This window comes from Psammomys obesus, unplaced genomic scaffold (assembly GCF_907164565.1).
Source record: "Psammomys obesus unplaced genomic scaffold, mPsaObe1.curated_primary_1811, whole genome shotgun sequence".
NCBI classification, from domain to species: Eukaryota; Metazoa; Chordata; class Mammalia; order Rodentia; family Muridae; genus Psammomys; species Psammomys obesus.
The window spans coordinates 2537971-2564863 of record NW_026596155.1 but is presented as its reverse complement, the minus strand read 5'-3'; the positions used below and the strand labels follow the sequence as shown (position 1 = coordinate 2564863).

At 44.1% G+C, this 26893-nt stretch overlaps 1 protein-coding gene across 7 annotated transcripts in view; it reads right to left on the bottom strand.

The window, feature by feature from the left end:
- The window catches only part of Wdfy3 (WD repeat and FYVE domain containing 3), a 215502-nt gene that overhangs the window by 106811 nt on the left and 81798 nt on the right, over positions 1-26893 (bottom strand). For 6 of the 7 annotated variants that reach the window (XM_055594634.1, XM_055594637.1, XM_055594636.1 and 3 more), the window contains exons 6-14: positions 25030-25191; positions 20774-20966; positions 18854-19040; positions 17161-17327; positions 12593-13060; positions 11669-11770; positions 8404-8597; positions 3178-3635; positions 1735-1818 (exon numbers count right to left, since the gene is read on the bottom strand). In XM_055594634.1, the coding sequence (XP_055450609.1) occupies positions 1735-1818; positions 3178-3635; positions 8404-8597; positions 11669-11770; positions 12593-13060; positions 17161-17327; positions 18854-19040; positions 20774-20966; positions 25030-25191 (2015 nt within the window). The remainder of the gene's footprint in view (positions 1-1734; positions 1819-3177; positions 3636-8403; positions 8598-11668; positions 11771-12592; positions 13061-17160; positions 17328-18853; positions 19041-20773; positions 20967-25029; positions 25192-26893) is intronic. The other variant, XM_055594639.1, reaches the window with a different exon arrangement.

Sequence of the window (26893 nt, the reverse complement as noted above, 5' to 3'; positions counted from 1 at the left end):
ACACACACACACACACACACACACACACACACACACACACACACACAAAGACATTTGAGGTTACAAATGTATTGAACAATGCTAAATTTATTTAAAACTACTCATGATTAATTGTATGGAATATAAGCCCCAGCATAAATTTAAGACAAAAAAAAAAGTGTCCTCACACCTCAATGCCCATTGCTGCAGGTATTTAGTGGGCCCTGGGTGTCCTCAGGGGGTTAGTTCCTAAACCCTCTGCCCAGCCACCACCACGACGCTCAAGCTTCACACATCAAACGGGGAATATTGTACTCCAGGCACATTCTCTTACCTAGATTATTTATTGCATCTAGATAGTTCTTAGACTATACTGTTTGGGAAGTGAGATGAAAAAGCTCATATGCGCTCAATATAAACCAGATTTTCAACCTGAGGTTGTTTAAACTTGCTGACACAGAAATAAAATACAGAATGAGTGATCCTGTTGACCCGTTAACCACAGTTATATTTGTCTTGGAATCTCAACAACTGTCATTAGGAGGAAAAGCACAATAACGGATTCTCGTTCATTCTTCTCAAGCCCCAACTGGAGGCGTTTGTGTAAGAGTTAAGGACTCGTCATAGCCTCTGAGGACAACACAGGAAGGGACACGTATCATGTGAGGGTTAGGTGGTGCACAGAGACTCTAAAATGGATCTTAATTCTTCTTGGCCAATCAACTGCTTGCTTGCTTTTTTTTTTTTTTTTTTTTAAATTTATAAAATTTAGATGTACAATGACCGGGACCAGTTAATGTATTTCCATGGAATATGAAAGTAAAGACTTCAGCAGGCTTTTTTTTTTTTTTTTTTCTTCTCTTTTTCAACACTCGGCTTTGACACGGCCCTGTAACAGCCTCATATTTCAACTGGTTAAACCTGACAGAAAAAATAAACATTCCGGGGCTGTGAAGTTCACTTTGTAACAACAGTAAAACCAAGAATGACCCCAATAACACCTAATGAGAACAGGGAGAGCCGCCTACTCAGAGAAGCACTAAGGCCACACTGGCTGTGTCTCTTTATAGAAATGGTGTGTTTGGACCCTGCAGGAGGGCAGCAGTCTGCAGAGAACCAAGTGCAGTGTAGGGTGGCCTGGGAGAGGCCCTTCCAGTTTCTCTGCGCAGCTTCCTGGTGCATGAGGAGCATGGTAGGCTTGCTTGTGTGTGCAGGAGCAAGGGCCACACCTGTGTGATGTGTGGGGAGACCAAGGGAAAAACCTCAGGTGTCCTTGCATCTGACAGGGTCGCTCTCTTTTTTACCACGGTGTATGCCAAGCTTGCTGGCCCACGAACTTTCTGGAGAGTCTCCTTTCTGGAAGTGGCTCGCACTTCCCCTGAGCACTGGGACTGGAGACACCCGCTTTTATGAGAGTCCTGGGGATCCGGACACAGACTTCTAAAGCGTCTCCCCAGCCCCAGGGCAAGATTAAAAGAAGGTACGACTGCTCTATAGATAATAATAATAGTGAAAACCACACAACAGGGGTGAATGAAAAATTCTCTATGTTGCCCCTATTTTTATAGATTAAACTTATCGACACACTCAAGGGAAACTACTAATCTGAAAACCTGAAAAGTGTCTTCTTTTTTTTTTTTTTTTTTTTTTTTTTTGTTAAGGCTCAGAAAGCAAACGTAAACAAAACAACAACACACACGTAAGTTAGCACAGGGAACCCCACAGCATTCCAGAGCGACTTCTGATGATCAGTACCTTTTCCTGGACAAAGCTGGCGTCCCCCAAGGAGAGGGGAGAGAAGACTCGCTTGTCAGGCAAGGAGGGATCTGCTCTGCACGACTACAGACGACAAAACAGACAGGGGTTAGAGGTTAGGAGAGAGGATCCGAGGCGGCCAGTTAGTTTCACGAGAGATGTGGGGTCAGTGTCATGAGAAACATGTTCCGTTTTCCACAGGAGCAAGGACCACAAGCGCAACACACGCATGGACTAGAACAGGAAAGCTGCCAGGGGCAAACAATGCTGCTCCCAGTGCTGGTGTGGGCCCCGTGAAACAGACACAGCTAAAACTACAGAATCAGCAGCAAAGAGGAGAACAGGAGCAGAGTCTATGCACGTACACATAGCTCACGCCCTCACGACGACAACTACTGCACAGCACCCTGCTTCCGGGAAGTCAGTAACCACAAGGTGAGAGGCAATTTCTAATACCTGGGTTTGTAAACCTATTCATAACTAACGACCGTTGTTAAGTAACCCCAGCAGGCAGAGGCAGACTGCTCTCTGTGAGTTAGGACAACCAAGGCTACCCAGAGAAACACTGTCTTGAAAATCCAAAAAAAGAAAAAAGAGGAAACATCTCAGTATATGCTTAAAAGAAATTCCATGATCCAAAAAAAAACAAAAAACAAAAAAAAAACAAAAAACAAACACAACTATGAGACTCTTTGGTCACTTAGTCTATTTATGGTTAAAATGGAAAAATCACTTTTATTTTATGAAAGAAAAGTGGAGACTATTAAAAATGATGATGCTTGAACCAGAGAAATCAGAATATAACTACATGACTTTCAAAGTGGGAACTTGATTGAAAATACAGTCAAAGCAATGAAAATAAAGGATGCTGGGTAAAATGGCTCTCCTGTGCAGAACCCTGACTTCCTCCTCAGAGTGTCACCATGCACTGTACATTTTTGTGTGTGTACATTATTAATGAGCAGGTGGCCAGGACCCAGGCTGTGTTGTGCAGGCCAAAGACGCCATGCCTGAAGGTACAGTGGCCTGGCATGCACAGGTCTCCACCACACTCATTTACTGAAGTGCCGGGCAATGGATTCCTAGGGGACTCTTGACCGGGATGTTTCCAGGTACACGCATGTCTCCTAGAGAGCCACGCCATTTTCAAGGACTACGAAATGTGTAGTATCAAAATAACCGTGTTCTCCAGCACATCCACACACCATCCCCACGCACCTAATGTTTTCTGAGAGCAAAGAACAACGAACAAGCCTCAGAAGGAAACGTCATAGACACTGTCTACTCAAAACACAGGCTCCTGCGCTGCAAACTTAGCATCCGGGCAATAGCAGGAGTCCTGAGAAGAGTGACAGACCTCAGGTAAGGTGAAGGCTCACTGGTTTTCCCATTCCACGCCGGAGCTGTGCCGAGCGCACGCACCCCGAGACAGCAGGCCCGTACCTGTCGAAAGAATCCGTGGCCACTTTGTAGAGATAGGTGAAGAGTTTACTGCAGTGCCGCAGGGCGGGGGCCACCGAGTCTGTGGCCACCACGCCGTCCTCCAGCAGTCTCTGAAAAGGCTGTGTGTGTGAGGGGAAGACGTTCATGGCACTGATTTCCCTGAGGTCTGAGAAGCAGCCAAGAAATCGGACCGCGTCGGCCAGCTTCTCGTACTGGATCTCGGTCTTGAAGAAGTGCGAGTTGGCTGGCTCGTAGCGCAGGGCCGCAGTCAGTGTGCAGAAGACGGTGTGCAGGAGCTCAAACACCTGCCCTTGGCTCACCTTCTCCCAGCCGTTCTTGGGAGGAGAGCTCAAAGACCTTTCCATAGCCACGAGCAAGGACGTGATGTACACGAATCCTCCAACTTTCCTAAAAACCGTTCTTGAGCGGTGGCTTTCTCGAAGGACTGACAGGAGGGCCTGCCGGGGAAAAGAAGGAAAACAAGTATTATTCAAATTAAAAAAAAAAAACGAAAACAGGAGTACCAGGTGTGACTATCCAAGTGGAACAGCGGTCTGTGACTATTTAATATGAATGCTTTCGTCAGAGTTGTTTAAGGCATTTCACAAGTTTTGCTGAAACATGTCACAGTACATGCAGAATAAATTTCAGGTAGCGATCACACATTTCTTTTGATAGCAGAAGACTGAATCCAATAATGAGTGAGAAACCTGACCTTGTTTAAGGTAATCAACAAATCCAATTACTTAACAAAACAATTGTATTCAGTAAGTCCATGCGCAGCCTGACATCACATGATCATGTGAACTTGTGACTGTTTAGCTGGTTATAAGATGGATTACTCCAGGGGGATCAAAAGATGAGAAGGGCAGCCAAGACTGAGGTCTCTCCACAGTTTCTCATGTGTGGAGAATCTGGAAGGCAGTCTCTCTAGGAAATGAATCAGAGCCTGAGGACCGAAAGACGGCCCTGCCCCAGGTCAGCCATATGATCTAATAACAAAGCAAAAGGAAGCCACCCTGCCATCAGTCACCTGCCACTCACTCCATATCACCTAGTATCTAACCAGACATTGAGTGTGCAAGGCGCTAGCCTCACACAGCGTCTTCTTTAACTGTTCAGCAGTGCGAAGTATATAGAAAGTTTCTCCTATCCAAAACGCTTAGCTCCGGAGGCTTCTTGTTACTGTTTTGAGAAAACACGCACAAATTCAATGACATACCTTGGGTATGGGAGCCAAGGCTGACTAGGAAAACCATTTGTTTTTTAAAAAGTTTTATATATGAAACAAAGCTCTACTGCAGGGGATTTTGTACATGGAGCACCGTATCACGAAGTTCTCGAATTTGCAGCTGCAGGGCTGACTTAACAACTAAAAGCCCTGGCAGCTCCTGCAGGGGACCCAGGTTCAGTTCCCAGCTCCGCATGGGGGCTCCCAGCTGTCTGTGACCTCAGTTCCAGGGGATCCCACACCCTTCCTCTTTCAGCCTCACAGGCAGTGGACAACACATGGTACACAAGCATCCACACAGGCAAACACTACACTTTTTTTTGAAGGTTTAGAATTTGAAGTTTTTTGAATTTGAATTTTCAAAACAGGGCTGTTAAACCTACATAATAATAATAATAATATAATTCTTATTTAATAATTGTAATTATTATTATTTAATAATTAAGGAATGAAGTCCATATTTAAAAATTACCAAAGATGCCACACTGAATTAATGAATGGCAAAGGCAGGACTTAAACCCAGGAAATTTCAGTTCCAAGTGCATCTAACCACGCCATTATCTTGTACTGAGCTGTGCTCTGACATCTGCTGATGTCTGCAATGGGCTCTTTCCCTTTTGCCTCAGGTTCTGTAACATGGCAAGATGATGATCCCTCCACTCCAGATATGCTTTAATCTCGGCACTCATCACTTTTCAGGGACACACTTTCTTAAAATATTTCACCCATCTAAGGGCAGCAGCCCAAGAATGAAAAGGCTACAGGCTAATGTAGGATGGAAGTACGCACACTATGTGACCCTCGGGTTTCCTTGTGTACACCAAGACTTGCTTTGTTGTTGTTGTTCTTTTTTTGGTTTTGGTTTTGGGGTTTTTGAGACAGGGTTTCTCTGTGTAGCCTTGCTGTCTTTGCAGGCTAGGCTGCCCTCAGCCTCACAGAGAGCTGCCTGTCTCTGCCACCCCGAGTGCTGGGATTGCAAGTGTGCCACCATACCTGGCTTAAGACTTGTTATTTTAAAAGAAAATATACAATCTGTGCAATTACTAAAACACATAGTATATTCCTTTCATTCTTCTACTAAGGATTACTTGCCATTTTAAAAAGTATTTGATATCAAGATCATCTCCATGTTGTCAAGTTTAGTAAATTAATTCTTAACAATTATAACTCATGTTAAGACATTTTGACACTACAAAAAACTCTTACAGTTATCCGTGAGAGTAAACGCAGATTAGAGTCAGAATGCATGGTTTCGAATTCTGGCTCCAACATAAAACTGCTTTATCACACCAGATCCTTGACCTATCTGTGCTGTGGTTTTCAATAAGGTAAAACAGAGATAATGAGAACTTAGCACCCACCCTCAAACACACACACAAACTGTTTTGTAATGTGACTGGCACATAAACCCATTTATTGTGAAGATACGAGGGCAAAAATGTAACAGGTACCTGTCGTGTGTAATTTTAACAAGGTCACGTGATGAGAAATGACTCCACTATGAAAGCTGGGCTGGCACAGACCTGGGCACAACCTACTATATACTGAGGTTGGTGACACTGTGATGTCACAGTAGTCTATCACACTCTTAGAAGATGTTTGACAGATTATTTCAGATTCCACATATCTTACTGTAGCGTGTACTGTAGACAGCACAGTTCATGTGAATCTGAACACATCTAAACATGGAAAAGGCACAGTGAAAGCAAAAACTTGGAGCCCCATTATAGCTGCTTTGTGTGTGATGGAAACACCTGTACATGGAATGTGACTACAATTTTATAGGTGACAATGGTTGAGTGCAGAGTTAAGAAAAAAATGTTTGTATGGCTGGTTAGAACTTTGAGCCAGTTAGGAAACAGTGACTGAATTCTTAGAACAAGAGTTATTTTAGGACATGCTTATCTCCTACTCCTTCAAACCTGGTATCTGTTGGCGTTGCACCCTATAATCAGTATTGGAAAACTCTGAAGTACCAGGCTAACTTAACTTCTTAAATCAATTAATGATATGCAGTGAATAATAAAGTTACAACGAGATCTTGATCCCAGGAGATAACGAGAGAAAATTCTACTACGTATCACTTACTTGGCATAAGCATACTACATGTAATTCAAAATGTGTGTGCCAGTAAAATTATGAAGAACATAGGATTTCAGGTTTATATGTAAACAATTGCAAAGTAAATTAGCAGACGCCTGTGGTCTATGCAGTTGAAGACTGGGATGGGGGCAGTATTGCATTCAGCAAAAATGGAAACTGAAGTTTAGAGAGAGCCTGTGGTCTTCCTCGTTGCTTCCCAGCCCAGAGGCGCGGGCCCTGAGATCACAGCTTGGCACGCTGGCACTGGCTGAAGCGTGCCAGCGACCTGTGCTGCTGTGAGAGTCACCAACGCTAGCATGGTAAGCGTGTAGCCTGTGTTCCTTCTCCCTGTCCTGTCACGCCTGCCTGTGCATACTTCCCTCCTCCCTACGGTGCCTGCTGTCTGCCTTACTTTTTCAGCTCGTTACAATGAGGTAGGCTCACTTCTTTTTATTTGCCTCACCTCTAAAATCACCCATTTCTCTAAGGAACCCTCCTGGCTTACAATGGCAAGGGTATTTAGAAATCATGGATCAATGAATTAATGAAAACAGAACAATTTCAATGACTCCTGACTCCTGCAGATGTTATTTAAATGGGAAAAGAAGACTAGCCAAAAAGCATCAAGACTACTCTGACAAAAGCTGTTGCTCATATCACAGAAGCTGAAAGCACAGCTCTGCAGAGGCCACGTGGCCTTGACCTTAGCTTCTCTATCCCCTAGATTCATGCTGTACATGCCTAAGCTGTGCTTCAGCGTACAGTGTGTGAAACACAGGGCCGGTCTCAGGCCAGGGGTCTGTCCAGCATGCCCAAGGAGCTGTAGGACAACAAACCAAATCAAGGAAGTAAAATGACACAGGGACACGGAGAGCGTCTGCCTTTATTAATAGGCAGATGTAAGTGGACGCATGCAAATGTACAGAACACAGTTTGCGGCAGGATACGTGTTAGTTGTGCCATAATCACGATGCTTTCTGGAACTTAGAAAAACGGTTTCATAGGCCCCCTAATATGCACTTACATGCTCTACCTTGCTTGAGTCACTGAACACGCGTGTCAAAAAGTTAAAAGGGGCGTGTTTAACTTTAGTCACTTCGGAAAACGTCTTCCACGGCCATGCCAGGGGCTACAGCCATGTGAGTGGCTACGAATGCGTAAATCCTGCCGAGGGGTGGGGGTGCAGCAGAAAGAGTGCGTGCTGAGGCCCTGCACAGGGAAACACAGCCAAGCTTGTACCATCTCCCTCCTCTGCACATCAGGGCGCCGACTGTTCTGCAGCCATGGAACGATCGAGGCACACATTAAACCTGAACGGGGCTGTAAAATATTTCCTAGAGTAGCTATTACAGACACGGAAGCACAAATATGCATTTGCACTACAACATAACAAGTTTCACATATGCAGAACACTGGATGGTTGGAACAGAAGAGACAACACACGTCTTTAGTTTTTAGTAATTCAAGAGGATTCTCATGAGCCAGGGTAACTGTTCCAAAGGTCAGCCAGCAGAAGGGCCATGTGCACTGACATTCACGAATGACACTTTCTCCAAACTCCTAATGTATACCAATTGTGGAGGTTTGGTTATTTTGGATTTTTAAATTTTCTCTTTGGTAGGCCGTGGGCTCAGTGGTTAAAAGCATGTGGACTGCTCTTGCAGGTGACCTGGGTTCGATTCCTGGCATCTCATAGCCCCCTAATAATCCCAGCTCCATGGGCTCTTACGCTTCTGGCCTTCCCTGGTACACACACAGTCAAAAGCGCACACGCATACACAGATATACGCCCGAACACATTATTTAAAGCAGCAATAAATGTTCGATCTCTCTCACGAATTTCCTTGTTGAAACTAAGTACATTGAACCTCACAAGGGCCCCGGGCTTTAGCAGACACGGCTGCCGGACCTACCCTTAGGATGTCAGTCTTCAGCTGTAGCTCTGTGGGAGGCGCCGAGTGCATCAGCCCCAGGAGCGTGCCCATGTCGTCGTCGCCGTTCGGGGAGAGCACCAGCTGCTGGATGGTCATGAGGGCGTGCTGCCGGCACTGCGGGTACTTCACTATGTTGTGCGCGCATCTCGCACCACCAAACTCTCGGAATATCCCTGAGGAAGGGGGAGAGGGAGGAAAAGGCCAGCTGACTAAGTTAGAACAGCCGGGGCAAGTCAGGTGAGTGGAGATCCAACAGCTTCGGCAGGAGCCGGAATCCAAAAGGACCGCTTGTAAAGCAGGCACGCCTGTTTCACTTTTTATATGAGGGTGCACTGCGCCGCGGGATGTCAGGGAACACTCACAGACACTTTCTCTACATGAATGCCGGGTCACCGCGTGCCTCGATAGAACATTGGAAAATTTATAGGGAGACACGAAGAGGCCGCATACTGCAGTACAGACAGGTGCTCGGATGAACAGTACCCAGATAGTCCAAATTCCCACCAAGGGGGGCTGTCAAAACCGTGTGTGTGTGTGTGGGGGGAGTATAAGGAAATAAAACACAGCACAAGACCCAAAACAGCAAATTCTGTAACAGAAAGCATCAGTCGGAAACCTGCTGCGAAGCCTTCCTATGGCATTACTTAATCCACGCCACAGGCAGTAGCTGGAAGTGTGGACTTCTATGCACAGGCAGGTCCACTCCCTGGCCTGCCCCTGCTGACTGCACATCCTGATCTCCGGGCAAACGTCGCCCTCAAACTTAAGAAGCTCGCCCAAGTCATGTAATTCACCGATCTGTATTTCCCACGAGTAGCTCTTACATTCTGTCTGATGAAATACCTTCCTGCCCCATGAAATTTTTATCTGGATTATGGTTATTGTGCACATATTTGATCACTCACAAACGCTGCATTTTCTTCTCATTTTGTTTGGATGGAAATCTGGGACATGAATAGCTAAGAGTGGCCACAGTCAGCTCAGAGTAAGTGGCCTTCCCTCTGCTGCCTTTTTGGGAACCGCACCACACTGATGTGAGTGTGAAGTCATGTGCTTAAGAGTGAACACTGACGGCTGATGTGGAATGGTTGTAGACCTCAGGTCCTGCACTTGGCCGGCCAGAGCGACACACAAGACTGTCTTTAACACCGTGACAATAGGCCTGGCCTCACTAGGACGTGAACTGTGACATCCTGTGCATATGAAGGGTTTGCGAAGCCTGTGGCTGTCAGGGTCACAGTGGCTAACAGCTGAGGAACACTTCCTGTGGACATGGTACTGAGCCTCAGGTTACAAGGCGAGCCACGGCTTTCCCAAAAAGGAAAGGACAGACACCGAAAGAACACATGGGGATGTCTGCACTGAGGCACCAAGACCACAGCTGTGGAGGCCTCTCGTATAACAGCAGAAAGGCCTGAACCAGCCTGTCCAACTTCACCCGACACTATGGAAAGCTAATTTGACAAATACTTTGTTTTGCATTATTTGCATCTGTATGTCAGTCAACTAAATCTAGTTGGTGGAGATAGCCATATTAGGCATAATACAACAGGTGAATGTTCCTACAGAGCCCGGGAGATGTCAGACTTAATAGCTTCAGTTACCTGCTAAATTTATTCAGCATTGCCTCAGAACTTACCAAAACTGCATTTAAACAATTACTTATGTAATTATGTATTACATCTCTCTCAGTTAGGCTGCAATTCTCCTGGGGCAAGAATTACCTTTACATCACTGTGAGGTAGTGTGTGTCTGGGACACAATGCATTTAACTACGTAGAATGTGAAGTTTCTCTGTTCCCACCAACAGTCATGCATTTTACAGAGGACTCATTCACGCATTCACCTGCTCACTCATTCATGGCTTCCCCACACGCCATGTGGTCCAAGCTCTCCTTCACTGTGCTAAGAGGGTCCCCACGACCTAGGCCTGACTGCTCGCCTGAGTTCACTTCCACGCACCCAGTCCTCTCAATTTGTACTGAACATACGGGCTTACAATTTTTAGTTTTCTTGACTCAGGAGCTCACTATGTGACCCTGGCTAGCTCTTATACTCTGGGTACACCAGGCAGGCTGGCCTCAAACTCATAGAGATCGATCAGTCTCTAACTCCTGGGTGCTAAGATTCAAATCTTGTCCCATCATACCTATGAACCACAGCTGCCAAGAAGTACTTTAGAAATAATTTAAACACGACAATTACTTCTAAAAAAGTATATAGTATAACTTAAAACTTGGGAACCTATAACATAGGATAAACATACTAAAATCTGTACACCTAAAGAAGCTAAGCAAGAAGGACAACTCTGCGTAAGAGGATCAATCCTCACTCAGAAAGGCAAATGAGAGAGACATGGGAAGAGAGAAAAGACAAGGACCAGACAGGAGCTACCACAGAGGGCCTCTGAAAGACTCTACCCAGCAGGGTATCAAAGCAGATGCTGAGACTCATAACCAAACTTTGGGCAGAGTGCAGGGAATCTTATGAAAGAAAGGGGAGATGAAAGACCTGGAGGGGACAGGAGTTCCACCAGGAGAGCAACAGAACCAAGAAATCTGGGCCCGGGAGTCTTTTCTGAGACTGATACTTTAACCAAGGACCATGCATGAAGATAACCTAGAACCCCTGCACAGATGTAGCCCATGGCAGCTCAGTCTCCAAGCGGGTTCCTTAGTAAGAGGAAGAGGGGCTGTCTCTGACATGAACTCAGTGGCTAGCTCTTTGATCACCTCCCCCTGATGGAGGGGCAGCTTAACCAGGCCACAGAGGAAGACAATGCAGCCAGTCCTAATGAGACCGATAGGCTAAGGTTAGAGGAAAGGGGAGGAGGACCTCCCTATCAGTGGACTAGGGGAAGGGCATGGGAAGAGATGAGGGAGGGTGGGTGGATTGGGAGGAGACGAGTGAGGGGGCTACAGCTGGGATACAACATGAAAAAAGGGTAATTAATAAAAAATTAATTAATTAAAAATCATTCAAAAAATAAATAAAAGTGGTTGGTTACCACCATTACAAAAAGGAGGGGTAAACAGCATATTATAAAAAGTAATAAAAATAGTTAAAGACAGTAATAGTATTCCAGATTTTCGAGGAAGGTATTTTAACAAAGTGTCTCATTTTCACAACCGTCCCATTAGTGAATGGCTGTACATTACTGAACACTATTTTCCCTTTGAGTGACAGAAGCGGAGGAGACACAAATCCGCCTCCAGGGACTCCTGCTTCTGGCTTTTCTGGTTACCTGCATTTGTGTTTGACCCTTGAAGCAGCACGGTCAAGGCTTCCATCACCAACAGTGCCAAGTGTTTTTGGTCTTCGACTGAGCTATTGTTTCTTGAGTCCCCTAGAAAATAGGTCCAAAGGTCCAAATCATGAAAGCAATGCTGAGGTCAGCCGGTTTTACTTGAATTATTAATTCCTTTTACCACATCTTCAACATTTCCTTTCTCCACGAATACAAATGCCAGTAACACAGCCTTCAAGCCAGCAGTGTGCTGCACTTGCCCAAGACGCTCAAATGAACTGATATTAACAGATTTTTATTTTACTGTGGAAGAAGTTAATGGTGTAACAAATATTGAAAATGAAAAGGCCAAAGTTCAATGTATCTATCCTTCTCATGGGAGTTCTGATTAGCAAAGCCAAAAGGGGAATTATCAAATGAAAAAAAAAAAAGATGCTTGTGAATCAGCTGCTTATATCAACATGTATTAACTCATAATTAAAACTTACTAATAGCTTGATATAGCAGTACTTTATCATATGTGTCAAAAAGGTATCAATGATGTTTATGAAACATCACTAAATAGACATATTTGCTCTCAAATATTAGTGAAAAATATTTTGAGATAACCATACTTAATTAATAACAATTTTATTATTTCCAGAATAAAAAAAAAATCTCTGTGAGAAAGTAATAAGCACAAGTCATGAAGACCGTACGTGTTGTGAACTCTCTTCCACTACTGTAACATAATTCTAGGCTCCCCTTACCCTAGATGCTAATAAAAGGCAAAGAAAAAGTTAATGCTGGGCCACCCTCACTAGAGTGCCACACTCACAGACAAGAAGTCACTCTCCTCACGCATCACCCGAAAGGAAGCACAGACACACCGCCTCGCCCGGGCCCCTCTCCCAAACAGAGCACCCACTGGGAAGCCTTTACCTTGCTCACTGAGGGCCTGAGCTGGGTCCTTCAGGAGGGCGGCATACTTATGCAGCAGGTTCACCATGACCTCCAGAAGGCCCACCTCTCTGAAGACATCTTTAAAAATGTAGTCGTGTCTTGTAAACTTCAGAAGGGTTTTCATTGCAATGATGCTACAGTGGTAAGAATAGCTGGACTTTAACAGGATACTCACACTGATGAGTTCTTTACAAGGGATATAATTTAAGCTAAAGACGACAAACTCCAGCATCTCGAAGTATTTGTTCTGTACTTCCGGGAGTTTGGAGATCTTCTCTGCAAACTGTGACAGGGTGTGCTGGGACTCCAGGATGAAGTAATTGGCATTGTCAGCCATGTAAATATTCGTGATGGCATCAAGGATGATTTGGGCAAGGAAGCTGGTTTTTGCTTTTAAGAACGCATTCTGAAGAACTGCAAAGGCCTGGATGTTTCTCACACTGTGACCTAAAATAGAAAACAAGAACACAAGTGGGTGCTATGCGATGTTTCAATCCTGGTAAAAGAGCCTGTGTCATCACATCATGAATTTCACCCTTTATCAAATATTTATGAGGACAATGAAAGCTCTTATTTTTCTTCATCAAGTTCAGATACTTAGTTAAAAATAAACAGAACCAATCAAACGTTCAATGTGTTGCTATGGACATTTTAAGAACAGCAGATTTTGAAAACTCCCTGCCTGAGTACAACATGGATTCTGCCCTCCGCCAGAGGAAGCAGTTGAAAGACTGTGACTAAGAAACAGTTACTCCAGTTAGAAAGGACACAGCTGTAAGGCCCAGTGTGAACCGGAGAGCAGGGAGCTGACCCATGCTCTCTCAGATTCTCCCCGAGTGGCCACTCAGGGATTTTCCTAAGTCAACTGGGAAATTTGCTCTGTTTTCAGGTGGAAATTAGAATTTCTTTAAATAAACTCCTTTAATAAAACAGTGTATGGCCACTCTCAGCATCTTTAAACTTAATTCTCAAACAAATAAAAAAGTTAAGCATCTTTTCACAAAGTTGTGAGAAACGGTAATAATCATTATTATTATCTAGACATCAATGCAGACAGCTGTATTTGAGGTACATTAAAAACAAGTGTTTTTCTATAAAAATCACCCCTGGGTTCACAATTATTAGTAATATACGGTACTTGCAAAGGTGACAAAATTAACACTGATTTTTACATAATATATGAGATTTTTAGAAAAAGAGTAAAACACAAACTAGAGAAGTATAAATGGATCAGAAAGTCCCTCAGAAATACTTAAGATGAACATTTCTAAAAAAATTTTAATGTTCTCCAATCTTCAGTACAAATGTTACTATACATCCAGTACAATATATTACATATATTACAGATACAGTTTTCATCTATAACATAGAAATTTACTATGTGGATGAAAAGCACCAAACATATTCACATCCAATCTCTTTTTTTTTTCATTTTTTTTCTAATTTTTTTAATTTTTATTTTTTTATATTAATTAGTTTATTTACTTTGTATCCCAGCTGTAGGCCCCTCCCTCCCTCATCTCCTCCCTGCCCCTCTCTTAAGTCCACTGATAGGGGAGGTCCTTCTCCCCTTCCATCTGACCCTAGCTTATCAGGTCTCATCAGGACTGGCTGCAATGTCCTACTCTGTGGCCTAGCAAGAGTGCTTCTCCCTGGGGTGGGGGGGAGGAGGTCAAAGAGCTAGCCACTGAGTTCATGTCAGAGACAGTCTCTGTTCCCCTTACTAAGGTACGCACTAGGATACTGAGCTGAGCAGGGGTTCTAGGTTATATCCAAACATGGTCCTTGGTTGGAGAATCAGTCTCAGAAAAGACCCCTGTACCCAGAAATATTTGGCCCTGTGGAGCTCCTGTCCTCTCCAGGTCTTACTAACTCCCCCTTCTTTCATATAATTCCCTGTACTCTGCCCAAGGTTTGGTTTTGAGTCTCAGCATCTGCACTGATACCCTGCTGGGTAGAGTCTTTCAGAGGTTCTCTGTGGTAGGCTCCTGTCCTATTACTTGTTTTCTCCTATTTCCCATGTCCATCCCATTTGTCTTTCTAAGTGAGGATTGATCATCTCACCCTGGGTCCTCCTCCTTGTTTATTTAGCTTCTTTAGGTATACAGATTTTATACAGATTTTAGTAGGTTTATCCTTTCTTATAGATCTAGTACCCACTTATAAGTGAGTGTGTGTCTTTCTGCTTCTGGGATACCTCACTGAGGACAATCTTTTCTAGGTTCCACCATTTGCCTGAAAATTTCATGATTTCCTTGTTTTTAATTGCTAAGTAGTACTCCATTGTGTAAATGTATCACAATTTCTGTATCCATTCCTCAACTGAGGGACATCTGGGTTGTTTCCAGGTCCTGGCTATTACGAGTAAAGCTGCTATGAACATGGTTGAACAAATGTTCTTGTTGTGTACTTGAGCATATTTTGGATATATGCCTAGGAGTGGTATAGCTGGATCTTGGGGAAGCACTATTCCTAGTTGTCTGAGAAAGCGCCAGATTGATTTCCAAAGTGGTTGTACAAGTTTACATTCCCACTAGCAATGGAGGAGGGTTCCCCTTTCTCCACAACCTTTCCAGCACATGTGGTCACTTGAGTTTTTTATTTTAGCCATTTTGAGGGGTGTAAGGTGAAATCTCAGGGTTGTTTTGATTTGCATCTGATGACTAAGGACGTTGAGCATTTCTTTAAGTGTTTCTCTGCCATTCTTTATTCTACATCCAATTTCTTACTGACATTCTTTTCTCTTGAGAACATACTTTTTATTATCCATAGTCATCTGAAAAATCAAGCTTAGACAGAGTAATGGAAATAGAAAGGTAAAAGCTAAGGATGTTGAAGGCCACTTCCAGTATTTATCAGGCATTTGCATTTCTTTGAGAAACATTTACTGTTATCATCAAGAAAACAAACAGGCCAGGTGTGGCAGCAAAGCCCTTGGCAGGCAGAGGCAGGCAGAACTCTGGGAGTTCACGGCTAGCCTGCTCTCCATATAGTCAGGGATACACAGTGAGACCCTGCCTCAAAAAACCCAAAAAGAAAGAAAAAGACAGTGAGACAGAAACAAGGGCTGATGAGTTTGTGGGAAAAGTTTGTTCTGAATGCTGCTGGTAGGAATAAAAACTGGTCTCACAACCCTGGAAATTAATATGGTTCTTCAAAACACTAGAAACAGAACCATCATATGACTCACATATGATGGAAGGAGTCTGCATCCCATAGAGATTCTTGCACACCCATGCTTACTGATACACTATTTAGAATACTGTCCTTATTTTGGGGGTATGCATGTGCAGGCCCATGAGTGTGTGTTCGTGATCAGGCACCTGACGGCGTGCCACAACATGTGTATGGAGGTCAGAAGACAGCTCTGTGGAGCAGATTCTCTTCCTCCACCTTTGACTGGGTCCTGAGGCCGAGCCTGCATTGCTAGACTTGCAAGCTGAGTACCCTTCACCCTGTGAGCCATTTGCCAGCGACAGGTGAGCTGTCCTTCTGTGAGCTCGTAGAAATAGCTCATAAGAACACTCAAGTTTTTAGGTTAGATTTTCGAGAGACTGCTGTGTATTCTGTAATATGGAACTTGGAACGTGTGAGAGCCTACCTTGATCTCGGAGGCTCGTTTGCAAGCTTAACCTGTGCTCTGAAGGCAGTGCACAACACAGTGAGCGCCAGTCCCCAGCACAATAACTGACTAAAGGAGCTCTGACTTCAGAAAATGACTATATTTGATTGTGAGATTTAAACAACTAGAAATGTTGGCATTTTTGGTCAGTTAAAATTCACATGGGTTTATCATGATCCTATCGAAGATTTAGTAAGTGCCAAATAACAGAAAGAAACTATTAGAGTCCTCCGAGTTCAAAGTGTGGAGCTTGGCTATTAGGCGTTTTAAAAGCTAATCAAGCTAGCTGACATTCCTGGGTAATTAACTTGTTAGATGGTCTCATGTAACCAAAGCTGGCCTCCAACATGCTGTGTGCTTGAGACTGACCCTGAGTTCTTCACGCCTCACCCCCGTCTCCCAGTGCTGGGACTGCAGATATGTGTCACTCTCTCCTCTCATAATTAGATGCTCTTAATTACTGAGTGAGTCTAAAAAAAAAATCACTACATGAGAATCAAAATGCTAGGAAAATGTAGCCTAGGAAAACTTGCTCTCTGGCCCAAATGAAATAGTGCAGCTTCTTTGTCATGTTTCATGCTTTCCACGTACACGCAGAAGAGTGTGCACCTGCTCCACCCAGACAGAGAACACACTCGCAGGAGCCAAAGGAAGTTGATCCAGGTGACGACCTGGCTCCAGTGAATGAATGCCACGCAAACCTCACCCAGCCTTGTAACGTTACAATAGTAGTTTCAACTTCTTGTCTATCAGTCCGTAGATGGGAAATCCTTGGGCAGGCTCAACCATGGATGGAAGGACTTTAAGAACAATGACAATCACATCCACACAGGTAACGCTCACAAGGAGCCACCACCTGGAGAGAAAGCGCTTCCTCCCACACTCCCAGAAGCTTGGAAATCAGGACAGTGCTGTAGACACTCACCTTTCCCTGCTGGCTGGGGCACGGCAAACCCAGGCAGCAGGAAGGGGGCTCCTGTGCTGACACCAGCTGGCTTCAGCTCGCTGACCCCATACGTGGTCAGGGACGTTACCAGATTCACCAGGTCCTTCAGGGCATCCCTGCAGTCTGCCTCTTTCGCTTGCTCCAACCTAGAAAAAGGTACATTCACATTTTTTCTTTTTTTGTTAATGTCCTCGACTTTGATACTAAGTAAAAGTACTTACAAGAGTATCTTACATTTTTTTTCTCATACAGATCCATTTTTTTTAATCTAAAGATTTTATTATTCTACATTATGCTGCATTTTGAAGCTACCCTGATCATTAACGCACACTTTAAGTTTCATCACCAATAAGTAAACCACCAGTCTTTGTTACAAAGGTGGTTTGTTAGCTCTTTCAAATGTATTTTAAATTTTCTCTACAGACAATGTTTAAGATAAAACATGGAGAGAGTTCTAAGAGGTGTGTGTGCCCGGGTGTGTGGAGGTGATGCTGAAACCCTGAACCCAAAGCAAACTTCCCAGCTGAGCTGGCTGCCTAGGAGCGGCCGCCTGAGGCATGTGCGGCCAGCCCGAGGTCCCGAGAGCATCAACGGCACGAAGGTGTGACTTTTACTCTGGCTTTACTGACAACACAAAATGCTTGGAAGCCTCTCATTCTCTCCTTTCTACCTGAGAAATGTAAAAAACTGGGCAAGGAGAATAGATATGGCCAGTGCCAAGACTTGGAGAACCAGAGTCTCTGGTCCAGTGTGCTTTCCACACTGTGTCTGAGATTTTTACAGAATTGGTGTGTGTGATCTGGTCCACCTCAGCTCTCTTCCTTCCAAGTCCAACCACTTTCCCCTCCTGGCCCCATGGTGATGCTCACATGTGCCTTGTACAGATGGGAACAGATGTGCAGAAACACTTCCTTGGGGCTACCTAACATTAGCCAACAATGAGTAAACGGCTTGACACTGTTGCAGGAAATAAGTTTACTAAAGAGTGCTTTCTTGTAATACAGCAAATGTTTTAAAGATGATGAGAACCCAAGGGACAGCTAGTGGGGAGGGGGCCACCGTTCCTGGAAAATGTCATACCCCGCTATTTTCTGTGTAGTAGTACTGTCAACAAAAAAGGAGGCAAAACATTTAGCAGTGACTAATTTGTTTTATAAACGCATAGGAACAGTCTCTATATAGCCATTAACTTACTAAAATTAACTGAAAGATCTATGCATAACAATAATTAAAGAATAAAAGGCCATGAACTTGAGAGGAATAAGGGGGTGTGTTAGGGGTGGAGGGAACAGAGAGCGGGAAATAATGTAAATGCAGTACACACACACACACACACACACACACACACACATACACACACACACGTACTATAACATGAGGAAAAGCAAAACCATAATTAAGTTTATACTTCAGAGTTTACAACTAGCTCTCTGGCTGCTTCTCTGGTCACTAGGAAACAACAGGTCTGCTCTCCTGTGCAAGCCCAGATTCTGCTGTGCTCTGCATTTCACTGGCTCCCTCAAAACTCACCTTCTGTCCTCTGATAGAAAACAGAAAGGAGAATAAAGCCAAGAAGCCACCCAAGAATGCACTAATCACGTATTTACTGGTGTCTTCTGACTATCCCACTGTTTCCCCTGAAGTCTAAAATGCATCAAGTTGTGGGGTTTACCTGAGCAAGAGGTCACAAAGAAAATTATATCCTTGCCATATCCGAAAGTCATCCAGAAGTGTTTGGGAAACATCGCTGGAGTCTTTGAGGAAACAAGAAAGCCCGGCAAACATTTCAACAATTTCGAGGGGAGACAGGTCGTCCGACTGCTGCATATTCTGAACACACGTAGACAAACATTCTTTTTCTGTGACAATGAAAAAATTATGTATTATTGTTGTCCCCGGCTTACAGAAAAGGTGTTTATAATAAAACACCAACTTTAATGTACATGTAACATGGTACAAGGTAAATATTCTAAGGGCAAACAAAGTTTCAGATAGATGGGAAGGTTCTCTAAGTGGGAACAAAGGGCAGCACAGGAGTGTTAAGAACATTAAGGCTTCCAGTAAAGCTCTTACATCACACTTTGATGTCATTATTAAACAAAATCAAAATCACTGCTGTCAAATAGTTCTTGATCTTCTATACTGATATATAATGGTAACAGGATTTAAAAAATCAAGAAGAAATCATCAAGTATTCGAAGTGCAAATATAGACCAACGAGATGCTGATGTAAATCAAGAGATAAAATATTGAAAGTTTTGTTTATAGTTTAAATTGCCAGTTTCGAACACAGCCATAGCCATCACCAACTCTGAGGACCCAGGGTCCCACAACAGAAGCTAAGATTAACAAAAGAGAGGACGGTAACAGTGACTGAGTCAGGGATGAGGGATGAGGTTTCCCATACATGTACATGAACAAACAGATGAGCTGGTTAATGCAGGACTTTTAGGACACTTTAGCACACATGTGTAGCCATATAAACTAAGCAAAGCACTGGAGAGGTTACAGCAATCACCACCCACATCAGCACCCCAAGGGCATACCCTAGGCAGTTAATTCTCTATAATTTTTAAAGATAATTCTCTATAATACTTATTTTTAAAGTCCACTGATTTCATCTATTTTGTACCAGAAAGAATACTTTATGAATATTTATGAAATATGAGTCTTTATGAAACAGCTTCAGAAACACTGGCAATTATTGAAGAGCTCTAGTGGGCCCTGAGCATGGCCCACATGATTCTGGGAGGCCTTGCCCTTCTCCCATTGCCTCTGCCTTGCTAAAATCTGTTAGATTACATTCCTGAAGCTAGCCCCCAAAGTCTATCCCTTATTGGCCACTTCCTCCTCCTGAGGCTGACTACCAAGGTCCAGCTATACTGAAGACCAGCAATCAAAGCTCCCTTTGGCTCACCTAATTAACATACCCAAACAAGACAAACCAACTTGTCCGAACACAGGGTTTCCCTTATAAATTGCAGTTTGCCTATGTGCCACATCTGTCTCCTCTCTATCCAGAGGCAGGGGCAAATATCCCTTCCTCTTCCTCCCTCATCCTCAATCTCCTGTATTTGTCTCTCATTCTCTGCTCTTTGTCCACCTGGGGCAAATAAGTCTCCTTTGTGCTGAGAACTTGGTCTTGGAGTGGTAGAAGAATGATTAATCAATGAGATAACCTACACTGAATTAAGACTGAACATTCACACAACAATGAAATAATCTTAACTTGTTCATATCCATTTTGTTGAACCTAAGAAAATGTCTTGCACTAGAAAGATCCAACAGATTAAAAACTGTTCTTTCTCCTGGCAAATTTCTGTACGAACGTATCTCAGAATCCTGGAGACTGAATGGACACTCTTCCACAGGCTAGTCAAGTGGTCCATCATGGAGCTACACTCTTTCATTTTGGGAAAGGATCTCGCTAAGTTACCCAGGTTGAACAGAAACTCACTTTGTTGCTGGGATGGGCCTTGAATTCTCCATTTCCCTGACCTGGCCAAACTAGGTATGCATAATTAGCTAATGTAAAGAACAATTTGTGGAAGAGGGAGACAAGACGAGAGAAAGGGGGCCACGTGCTCCTCACCATGGATGTACTTCACCACGTTGACGCTCAGCCCGTGGCGGGAGATGGTCATGAGCACCTCCCCGGCGCTCTTCCTCCACGGCAGGTTATAGGGAGGGCACCAAGAGGTTATTGCACTGAATAAAAGCTGCAGGTCGTCCTTCTGGGCCAGCTCCTCCGCCGGAGAAACGAAACTGCAGAGTTTTACCAAGATCTAAACGCACAAGGAAACAAGAGTGTGCAGTACACAGTGGTCAAGGGAAGGCAGGACAGAAAACAGTGAGACCAAACTTCATGCTAGCTTCAGAGCAGCGCTGGGCAGTCACTGCAGTCATCAGGGTCAGCGCTCTCACGAGCATTAAAAAGACATCAAAGGTTTCGGTATGTGTTAAAGAGAGCTTACTTAAAGAAATCTCCACTACCAGTCTTCCTTCTGTCTTTGAATAATCCGCCTTGAAACAGGATGAAGCAGCACCTCTGCACTGCATTTCACGGTTAGTACTTTAACTTTCTCTTCTGAAAGTTTTCTGGTTCTTTTGAGAGAGGGTTTTTCTACGTATCTCTGCCTGTCCTGTAACTCGGAGAGATCCTCCTGCCCCTGCCTCTCCAGTGCTGGAATTAAGCTGTACACCACCACAACTGACCGATTTAACTTCCTAATTTAGTTCTTCTTTTGCCCTGGTAAAATATAATTTTCTACTTTAAAGGGCAGAGCACAAGTGACAAACTTGGCAGTTGAATGTAAAAGGAGCCTTAAATTGTTTCCATTTTATGTACAAGTAGGAGATGTTTGAATAGAGTCAATCATCATAATTTGAAAAATATCTTTATTACATCTAATTGACAGAAACTTTCTGAAGTCTGGCTTTCAACGGAAGACTCTAGACGAGAGGTTCTCAAGCTGTGGGTCATGACCCCCTTGGCAGTTGAATAGCCTTTTCATGGGGATCACCTAAGACCATTGGGAAACACAGATATTTACTATGATTCAGAACAGTAACAAAATTACAGTTATGAAGTAGCAACAAAAATGATTTCATGGTTGGGGTTACCACAACATGACGTCGCAGTGTTAGAGAGCCTGAGAACCAGTGTTCCAGACTACCAGCTCCAGAATGAAGGCCCAGCTCTGACCTGCAAGGCCACCGTAGCTCTGTGCTTTGCTGTACCGGGTTCTGCCCCACAAAGGAAGTCCAAGTGATTTTACCCCCAATGGTCTCTTCAATGTCAGGAAGAGTTCATGTCTTTTCTCTGTACTAAACTCCCTCATCTTAGTACTTTTTTTAAGATATAAGATACTACAAATCATCCGTTCAGCTTAAAAAACATTCTTAAGGCCAGTAAGAACATTGCTAAAAGAAACTAAAGTATGTGGCACTCCATGCCCTGCCTGTAAAGCTGGGCCTGGGCCCTGCCTGTTCTACCCAAACCGTTCTTAAATAACAAAGGCTCCCTCATTCACACCTGCCAACCCACAGGAAGAGAGAAGGGCTGAGGGCTGGGCCAGCACCACAGGCACCTTTTCCACAGAGGCCTGGAGGAGCTTGTGTGTTCCATGTGTGTCCACCAGCGCGGGTCCCTTTTGCCCAAGCGAACACAGTGAGGAAAGCTGCACGGGGGTACAGTCAGCTCTGTTTGTGTCTGCTTGCGCTGCTGCCTTATGCGATTAGACAGGCAGATGCCATTTCTCTCATTCGCAACAGAAAACAACCCAAAATAGTAAAAAGCGGGAAATAGAATCCAACCCTGCCCACTAAGTCAACTACGTTTTATGACTCCTTCGCTGCTGAGCCCTAAGATGACTGGCTCTCATCTTCACTGTCAGGGTGAGTTTCGAAGATCATTTAGCTTGATTCTTTCCCAGAGCTGGAAGTACAGGCTAAGGCTCCGGCCTCTCCTCCCCTATGACGCTTCTACCTGTAGGGAAGCTTTACAGAGGCAGCCAAGGGTACCAGGGGAAGCACTGTTCACAAGGACCAGGCGAGGAATGCCTGCTCGAAGCAGCGACACACGACACAGACACAGACAGGGAGACTTCACCCGGCTTCAAACATTTAAGAAGCTCTCAATTAGTCCCCTGAACACAATGATAGCTAGGGTGTGTAGCAGGGGACGAGGAAGACTAAGGGACTGAAGCAGTGAAGGAGCACTGGGCAGGAAAGGGACAGGGTCCTAGCCATGGGTGTTGTGGGCCCCACAGTGTAAAGCGGAAGTGTGATAGGAGCTGTACCTTCCTTTGCCCCTGAACACTCAGCAACTGCAATACATGGACAGGAGCCCCACACTACCTTACAGCCATCACCCATGGCTTTCAAACACGGGGCCTTACATTCCGAGCAAAAATGTGTACTGTGCCTACTTAGACGCTAGACTTAGAAAATCAACTTCCCCTTACTGCTTAGGATCACAGCTGTCTTTTTAAAAAGACAGGCTTCACTGAGATGGGGCCAACATTAACCCATACCGTCAGCGTGCTCTCACAGCGCCTTTAGCCCCTACATGGCGCGTTCCTTCACTTCACTCCCACATCTGCCAACTGCCAACGTCATCACTTCAGAGGAGAGCAGAAGCTCTGGAGTTAAACACTGTTCTTCCAGTTCCATGAGATGAAGCGGAAGCTTCAGTACGAAAATATGCGATGGATAGTGTGTTCAAAAAGATTCGGGTTCTTTTTTTTTTTTTTGAGACAGTTTCATGCAGCACAAGATGTAACAGAATGTGACCTTGAAGATCTGACCCACCCCTGCTGCTTGCCAGGTCACAGGTGTGCACCACCACACCAAATTAAGGCCACGCTGGGGATTGAACCCAGGACTTCCCGCCTGCCAGGCAAGCACTCTACCAACAGAGCTCTATGTCCAGACCCCTAAGTATTTACTGAGTTAGTGTGCAGTTCAGTGATCCAAGTCTATGATGACGGTCCTAGCATCCCCCTCTCCATCCTTGATGCAGCAGCACCTTTTCAAGTCTACCATTCTCTCAGAGAAGACTCCACCATCCTCTACACCCATGCTGCCTCACCCAGCACACAGCTTTCCAGTCTCCTCCACTCTAATGACAAAAGCAGCAAACTCTCTTCGGGAGTCTAACCTGTGCTACGCAGAGAACCCCTGCTAAAAACTCAAAAGCCTTTTAGGCACACACTCTTCACTTTGGGCTGAGAAATCTAAATCCTCAGTTATATTACTTCAGACGCCAGAGGTATTATTACTAGCTTGTTATTTATTGACGTTTTTAAAAGCCTCAATGAGTTCATCATCTTTAGCACAGGAACTGATGGTCTGCAGTGTTAATCCTATGCACTACTGTGCCATGAAACGCTACAACTTTCTCATCTTAGAACCTGGTATCTCATCCTAGAACCCGGTGAACAGCAACCCCTCTCCTGCCTCTCACTACCCTTTCTAAGAATCTGGTGATTTTAGGCGACTCATGCAAATGAAGTCATGCGGTGTTTGTCTTTTTGAGTTAAAAGCGTTCTTTTAAAGAAAAGTGTATTAGGACCACGGACAGACTATATTCTAAATGTCTGTAGATTGCTTGTTTAAAAAAAGTTTTGTCCCACAAAAAGAACACCATACAGGCTACCCGTATTACTAGACCGCTTTAAAAAGGTCTCTGAAACCTTTGTTTACCCACAAGAATACAAAAGAACAGTGGCAATGATGGAAAGGGCCTTTCCCAAGTGCAGAGGACCTGGACAGTGGGCAGTGGTAGATTCTAAGTTCAATATTCACAAACTGGAAAAATCCTCTATGTAGACAGAAATTATATAAACTGTCTCGTTGTTATAAGACATATTTCCCAAATCTCAGTATTGATAAACTTGTAAAAAATGATTTCCTTAGCAATTTAACTTTAGCGACATTATTAATACTGTAAATCTGATTTTAACAGTGGGATCTGTTTGCAGAAACAAATGCAGTCGAAACACCTAGCACTGCCTTCAAATACCCAGGAAACCATTTTCATATTCCTTCTGCATTTACGTGAAAATGTAATTATGAGGAAAAGCCCTGTCATAATAAAGAGAACAAAACTTTATGAAAAGTAGAACAAGCAACCATGTGTGGGGGTGCACTCCTATAACCTTGGCACATGGGAGGCTGAGACAGGGGGATTTGGGGTTTGAGGTCAGCTGGCCAACACAGTGAGAACCAACCAAAACAAACGAGACGAGACAAGATAGACGGGGTAGGACATCTCCACACAAAACTCTCTAGTTCTTTTTAAAGGCAGTTATGGAAACAGCCATGTGCGAGGTGAGGCCTCCTTACCTGGACGAAGACTTTCTGGAGCAGCCCTCGGCGCTCGGCCAGAGGGAGCTCGCTCTGTGCACCTCCCCCAGCCTCAGGCACGTGCGGAAGGTCAAAGAACAGGTACAGACATTTAACCAGGGTGGAAGGCACTGACATCGTCGTCATGCAGTCCACGGTTTTCTGGAAAACAAACCAACAGCAGTGGGCAGACAGACAGACAGATGGAAGAACTGTAACTTGGACCGGGGGGTGGGGGTGGGGGGGTGGGCACAGACACCACGATCCCGCTTAAAGGCAACGAGGAATTAAAAACCCTCTTCGGACTGACAAACATTCAATTTGCCATTTAAACAAGTTTGCTTCGGTCAGATGTTGAGACTGGTTTGCTGGTGTGCAGTAAGTTATTTAATGAATGTGGTATTTACTTGACAAGAAGCAGCTTGTTTCAAAGAACATGAACTTCGAGAATTTAAGAAACACGCTTAATTACCACAAATGGTGAAACTATTTAATTTCCTGGGTCTCATCTCTCTCTCACACACATACAAATGAATAGAAATGTGCACACATTTCAGGATAAGTATGATAGCCAAAATAACAGAATCAATATTTAAAAAAAAAAAAAAAAGGTTAAGCTTGGTGGCACAGGCTTCAAACGTTGCTATCTAGGAGACAGAGGGCGGAGGATCCCAAGTTCAAAGTTTATCTGGAAAAAAGGGTAACTTCAAGGTCACTCTATCAACTTAATGAGAGCCTATCTCAAAAGAAAAATTAGAACAAGGGCTGAAGATAAACTTAGGGGTAGAATTCTCGCCTAGCATATACGAGGCCTTGAGTCCAACCCCAATACCAAAAAATAAATGGATCCATCAATAAATAGACGAATTAACCACTAAATTGTATACTAGTGTTTGTTTTGCCACCAGGTTTATCATCATTCTTATTGGATGTTTGTGAGAGGAAAGGGTATCTGAGAGACAGAGCCATCACCAGTGCAAATGACACTGCGTCATTTTCAAAGGCCTACAAGAAGGAATTATAGACAATCTTTTAGAAAGCCTTTCGGTATGGCTAAGAAGTATGACATAACCGATGAAGCTCGTGGCGTGTGGTTATCCTATGGTAGGAACTGGCCCCGCCTTCCCATTCACTTATTTACTTTCTCATCAAGTATATTTATTGAGTGCCCAGGGTATGCGAGGCAGTACACTGACAGCAGCGTGCAAAGACCAGGACCTCTCTCTTTGGAAGGACCCAGCCCTACAGGCATCAGCAGGTCTATCAGGAACTCCAATGTAAACTCCCACTGACAAAGGCAGAGCACACAGCCTATGAATGGGAATGTTCCACAATGTCTGGAATGAAACAGAGAACTAAAATGAATTAAAACGAGCGGGGAGAAACACTGCCTGAAGACGCGTAGGGTGTTACCCTACAGGGCAGCATGTGTGAAGAGCCAGAGTCCAACGTGGCAGACACCTGAAGGTCATACTGATGGCTCCTTTCTAAGTTTGTTCTATGAACAAAAGGGTCACAGGTACGTGATTTATTCCTTTGGAGTCAATACTGTGTGCCTGGTACTAGTACCAAACGGTCCTCAAATTACAAAGCCAGCAGCTGAGGCTCATCATTTACTCAAGCTGCTCTAGAGGGGAGGGCTAGCTGGGCATGTAAGCACAATGATTTGTGAAAATGGTCCCACAGTCTCTCTTGACTTTTTTTTGTCTCCCTAAACCGATACTGGACACCCAAGGAAGTATTAACCAACAAAAGAGAAGTGAAGCAAGATTCAAATCATTTTCTGTAGTGGCAAAGATCATGAACTAGTAGGGACTGCCAGAGGAGAGGGAGTAGGGAAACTCGTAGGGAAAGCCACATGGGA